A 5,365-nucleotide genomic window follows, 5' to 3' on the forward strand; every position below is an offset into this window, starting at 1 on the left:
CGCCTTCTCGGTGAGCGCCACGGGCCGGGCCGGGAGGGAGCCGGGGGAAGCGGGGGGACACATCGGGGCCGGTATTGAGGCGACGTGTCCCTGCAGACGGCGCCCAAGAAGACGCAGTTCGGGTCGCTGCGGGACGAGGACCGCATCTTCACCAACCTCTACGGGCGCCACGACTGGAGGTGAGCGCCGAGGGGGCGACCCCGAGGGGGGGTCGTGGGGCCGTGTGTCACGTTGCCGCCTTGCGACCAGGCGCTCTGCGGCCGCAGGTTGCGGGGTGCCCTGAGCCGCGGCGACTGGTACAAGACCAAGGAGATCCTGCTCAAGGGTGTCGACTGGATCCTCAATGAGGTCAAGGTGTCGGGGCTGCGGGGCCGTGGCGGCGCTGGCTTCCCCACCGGCCTCAAGTGGAGTTTCATGAACAAGCCGCCCGACGGCAGGTGAGGCCAGATGCACCTAGAGCATTGCGTGCAGTTCTGAGCTCCCCAGTATAAGAGGGACGTGGAGCTTCTAGAGGGGRTCYAGCAGAGGGCAGCTAAGATGATTAAGGGACTGGAACATCTCTCGTATGAGGAGAGGTGGAGTAAGTTGGGCCTGTTTTCTCTGGGGAAGAGGTGGCTGAGAAGGGATCTGATTAACATGTACAAATACATGAAGGGGGAATATAGGGAGGAGGGGGCCATGCTCTTCTCAGTGGTGGCCAGTGACAGGACAAGGGGTAATACGTACAAGCTGCAACACAGGAAGTTCCATCTCCATGTGAGGAAGAACTTCTTTACTGCAAGGGTGACAGAGCCCTGGAACAGGCTGCCCAGGGAACTTGTGGAGTCTCCTTCTCTGGAGGTCTTCAAAAACCCACCTGGATGCCACCCTGTGCCACATCCTCTAGGGGTGCCTGCTTGAGTAGGAAGGTTGGACTAGATGATTTCTAGAGGTCCCTTCCAACCTTAACCGTTCTGAGATTCTGTGATTCTGTGGGTCACCCCCAGTCCATGGGGGAAGCCCAGGCAGAGCACACGCACGTGACAGCGTCGCCCCTGGCAGGCCCAAGTACCTGGTGGTGAACGCGGACGAGGGCGAGCCAGGCACTTGCAAGGACCGCGAGATCATGCGGCACGACCCGCACAAGCTGTTGGAGGGCTGCCTGGTGGCTGGTCGCGCCATGGGCGCCCGGGCTGCCTATATCTACATCCGAGGAGAGTTCTACAATGAGGCCTCCAACCTGCAGGTGAGCGCTGGCGGCCAGGGCGGGGTGACCGCCAGTGTGACCAGCACCCGTTGACYGCCCTGTCCGCAGGTGGCCATCAGAGAGGCCTACGAGGCTGGTCTGCTGGGGAAGGACGCCTGCGGCTCGGGCTACGCGTTCGATATTTTCGTGGTGCGGGGCGCCGGGGCCTACATCTGCGGCGAGGAGACGGCCCTCATTGAATCCATTGAGGGCAAGCAGGGCAAGCCGCGCCTGAAGCCACCCTTCCCTGCTGATGTGGGTATGTCGTCAGCCCCGCTCTCCGGGCCCTGGGAGACGTTTCTCCTTGCTCCCGTGGCACCATGGAGGCCTCTCACAGCCCTCAGCACCACAAACCCATCCCAAGGGAAATAGTGCCAGTTGAGAGCAAAGGGGTGGGAGGAAATGACCATGACCATGGCCAAGAAGGGCTGTTGTCCCACTCCTTGAGTCTCTGCTGCAGCAGGAACGGGACAGCTGATGCCCTCCGAACAGATGCAGCCTTTGTGAGCTCCTGCTGCTTCCAGGTGTGTTTGGGTGTCCCACCACGGTGGCCAACGTGGAGACGGTGGCCGTGTCCCCCACCATCTGTCGGCGCGGAGGGGCCTGGTTTGCCAGCTTCGGGCGTGAACGCAATTCCGGCACGAAGCTCTTCAACATCTCCGGCCACGTCAACAACCCATGCACGGTGGAGGAGGAGATGTCAGTGCCCCTGAAGGAGCTTATCGAAAAGCACGCAGGTACAGTTGGCTGTGAGTACACATGGAAGGGCACRGTGCCGGCTCACGGCTCGCCTCAGCCTGTCCACTTCTCTGCCAGGGGGTGTCCGCGGGGGTTGGGACAACCTGCTGGCCGTGATCCCGGGAGGCTCCTCCACGCCGCTGCTCCCCAAGTCAGTGTGTGAGACTGTGCTGATGGACTTCGATTCCCTGGTGCAGGCGCAGAGCGGGCTTGGCACGGCGGCTGTCATTGTCATGGACAAGTCGGTAAGGGCCAGTTCCTCCCCCTCGTTTCCCACGTGCCCTGGCAGGGCTGTAAAGGGCGCTCAGCATCTCCTCCTTGCTCCTCTAGACCGACATCGTCAAAGCCATTGCCCGCCTCATTGAGTTCTACAAGCACGAGAGCTGTGGGCAGTGCACCCCATGCCGGGAAGGTGAGGATGGGGCCGCGCTGGGCGGCAGGGGCCGCTAGGGCAGCGGACGCGGGGTGCCTGCAGCTCRTCTCTCCCTGCAGGTGTTGACTGGATGAACAAAGTCATGGCCCGGTTCGTGCAGGGCAACGCGCAGGTAGGGGAGATCGACGCACTCTGGGAGATCAGCAAGCAGATTGAGGGCCACACCATCTGTGCGCTGGGCGATGGCGCTGCCTGGCCCGTGCAGGTAGGGTGCGGGCAGCGACGGCAGAACACGCRCAAGGGGATGGTGTCGGTCACCCTGCTTGACGCCTCCTGCTTGTTGGCTCCATGCAGGGCCTCATCCGTCACTTCCGCCCGGAGCTGGAGGAGAGGATGCGACGCTATGAGGAGGCCAAAGCGCAAGCAGCATCAGCTTGAGGACAAGCTGGACTGAGAGGAGTCCACACAGGGCCACTGGCACCTGCAGCCCTGCCTTTTGCTGCTGGGGGGCATTTGTTACGTGTGAGGGGCTCTCTGCAGCCGTTCAGGGGGCAGTAGGACCCTACTCCGGTGCTGGCAGGTTCCCCAATAAACATCCCTGACCTCCCTCTCTGTGGATATCGGCTGGAGTTGTAAAATTCTGGCAGCAGTGGTGGGAAGGGATGGCTGGAGGGCTCTTGCTGTGGCCTCCACTTGGAGTAGGACAACCCCAGGGTGGTCTAGACCCCTGCACTGTTCTAGTGGGTACATGAAAGAGGAAACYATTAAAAAACAAAATCAGGATTCAAAAGTGAAGCAAAGGGTAAAGTTACAAGGAGGTGAGAGTCTCATGACTCTGGGCATGCGTCGTGGCGCAGTAACGAGCAGCAGGGCTGGCTGAAAGTCTTTCAAAAGAAACTATTGCGTGGCTCCGTGTTTCCCCTTGAGTCTCTGACACAAGCAAGTGTCCTTTTGTGTGTCACACCAGGGTTGATCTCCCCATACTAATGATGGAAGAGACCCCCTGCCCCCACCTTGGTCTGAGAGCTGAGCTCGCTGCTCCTCCCCAGTGCTTGCACCGAAGCCCCCACGCTTCAAGATTTGGAGGCTGAGAGGCGAGTGCTTTAAARCATTGCACTTTACTTTGCTAAATCTCAAGATGTGACATCAACAGTAGGCACAGGGCCACTTGGACCCCATGGGAAAGGTTGGCAGCACCATGGATGTGGGACAGCGGAGCCCCGGTTTCTCAGCAGCAGCCTCCTGCCTATCAGGAGTGTGTGGCCAGCATGACCTAAAGGCCCCCAAAGGGCTTGGAGGAATAAAACAACAGCACAGACAAGGCCCCGAAGAAGGTCTGTAGAGGCTCTGCATGAGCCACCAGCCACTGGCCCACATGACAGGCCTGCGGGGGCTTTGACTGTCACTGGGCAGCCGCCACCACAGCAGCCRTCTCCGTCCCCTCCCTCTGCCTCCCGAAAGGAGTGTGGGGACCAAACGCTCCCTGCTAACAGCAGGAGGGGCTCAGCGGTTCCCGGCCACCCGGGTCTTGCAGCGGTAGAGGTTGGGCGCCAGCAGCTCCAGTGTCAGCTCAGTGATGATGGCCGTGAGTCCCCACACCCTGTAGGGCCCGTGGAGGAAGACGGGCAGCGTGTGGCTGTAGCGGCCCTTGGCGCGGAAGTGGGTGTAGCCCTGGTTCTCTGGCTGTAGCAGGTGATCCAGGGGGATGGTGAAGACCTCCTCAACCTGGGCACGGAGACACGGCCCCAAGGTTGCGTATGGTGCCACCAGGGGCTGGGATGGGTTGTGGCACAATGCACGTGTGCCTGGGCAATGTCAAGGAGAGCCCTGAGCAAGCTGAGTCACGAGGGCCGCTGTGGTGTCACCCACCTCTTGGGGGTTGGGCGTAAGAGTCACATCCTCCAAGGGTCCCAGGTTCGCAACGACAGGAGCCACCATCATTCCCCTCTGGAAGGAAGTGCAATGGGACAGCAACAATGACGTGGAGTGCCAAACCCTGTCCCTGAGATGCCACTCTGCCAGCTAGTGGACCTCCTACACCTGTCTGGTACCAGCACCAGGTCCCCTGTGCCCCATCCCCTGTAACCCTGCACCCTAGTCCTTGACGCTCCCATCTCCCCCCCTCCCCCGTCCCCGTCACCCACACCTCATCCTCAACACCCACGTCCTTGTCACCTGCACCCCATCCCTGGACATCCATCAGCCAGGTCCCTGTCACCTCATCCCTGTCCCCAGACAAACCTGTGCCCCCTGACCCTGCTACTTTTTCCCCAGTTCCTCAGGTCCCTGTTGTCCCGGCACCCATATCCTGTGTTCCTGTCACCCCAGCCACAGACACCCCATGTTCCTGCTACCCCATGTCCCAAGGCAACTCCCGTCTATTTCCCTGTGCCCCATGTCCTTGCCACCCCATCCTCAAAAGGGCACCTCATGTCCACGGTGTCCCTTTTGCCTTATCCCCACACACCCCATGTCCCTGTCACCCCATCCACAGACAGCTTGTGACCTTGTCACCTCATCCTTAGACACCCCAAGTCTGTGGTGTCCCTGTCACCTTATCCCTAGATAACCCTGCCTGTATCCCTGTCCCCTTCTCCCAGACACCCCATGTCCCAGTCACTCCATCCCCAGTTACCTTGTGCCCATGGTGTTCCTGTCACTTTGTCCCCAGACACTCCATATCCCTATCACCCCTGTGCCCCTGCCTGTGTCCCTGTCACCTTGTCCCAGACACCCCATAYCCCTGTCATGACGGTGCCTCCCGCCTCTCTCCCTATCCCAGGCGGCCCATGCCCCAGAGTCCCCACCCACGTCCCTGTCAGCTTGTCCCAGATACCCCATGTCCCCAGACACCATGTGCAGGCAGCGTCCCCGTGTCCCCAGCGCCTGTATCCCGCCCGCCCGTGCGCCGTTACCCGGTCGGGCACGGTGCGCAGGAGGCCCCAGACGCGCTCGGCGCCCAGAGCCAGGCCCAGCTCCTCGCGCGTCTCCCGCAGCGCCGTGGCCACCGCGTCGCCGTCCTCGGGGTC

At 61.3% G+C, this 5,365-nt stretch overlaps 2 protein-coding genes across 2 annotated transcripts in view; one reads left to right on the forward strand and one right to left on the reverse strand.

Annotated features, from left to right (window-relative positions):
- Positions 1–2,954, forward strand: part of NDUFV1 (NADH:ubiquinone oxidoreductase core subunit V1) — a 4,312-nt gene extending 1,358 nt beyond the window's left edge. The window contains exons 2-10 of the mRNA XM_026048823.1: positions 97–179; positions 267–437; positions 1,042–1,225; positions 1,295–1,484; positions 1,750–1,962; positions 2,042–2,208; positions 2,294–2,375; positions 2,456–2,601; positions 2,691–2,954. Of these exons, the coding sequence (XP_025904608.1) occupies positions 97–179; positions 267–437; positions 1,042–1,225; positions 1,295–1,484; positions 1,750–1,962; positions 2,042–2,208; positions 2,294–2,375; positions 2,456–2,601; positions 2,691–2,774 (1,320 nt within the window). The 3' untranslated portion in view covers positions 2,775–2,954. The remainder of the gene's footprint in view (positions 1–96; positions 180–266; positions 438–1,041; positions 1,226–1,294; positions 1,485–1,749; positions 1,963–2,041; positions 2,209–2,293; positions 2,376–2,455; positions 2,602–2,690) is intronic.
- A 542-nt stretch (positions 2,955–3,496) lies between these two features.
- Positions 3,497–5,365, reverse strand: part of NUDT8 (nudix hydrolase 8) — a 3,320-nt gene continuing 1,451 nt past the window's right edge. The window contains exons 2-4 of the mRNA XM_026048824.1: positions 5,252–5,363; positions 4,206–4,283; positions 3,497–4,061 (exon numbers count right to left, since the gene is read on the reverse strand). Coding sequence (XP_025904609.1) covers positions 3,840–4,061; positions 4,206–4,283; positions 5,252–5,363 — 412 coding nt within the window. The 3' untranslated portion in view covers positions 3,497–3,839. The remainder of the gene's footprint in view (positions 4,062–4,205; positions 4,284–5,251; positions 5,364–5,365) is intronic.

The sequence above is a fragment of the Nothoprocta perdicaria genome, unplaced genomic scaffold, assembly GCF_003342845.1.
Source record: "Nothoprocta perdicaria isolate Ctin4 unplaced genomic scaffold, notPer1 scaffold_575, whole genome shotgun sequence".
Taxonomy (NCBI): Eukaryota; Metazoa; Chordata; class Aves; order Tinamiformes; family Tinamidae; genus Nothoprocta; species Nothoprocta perdicaria.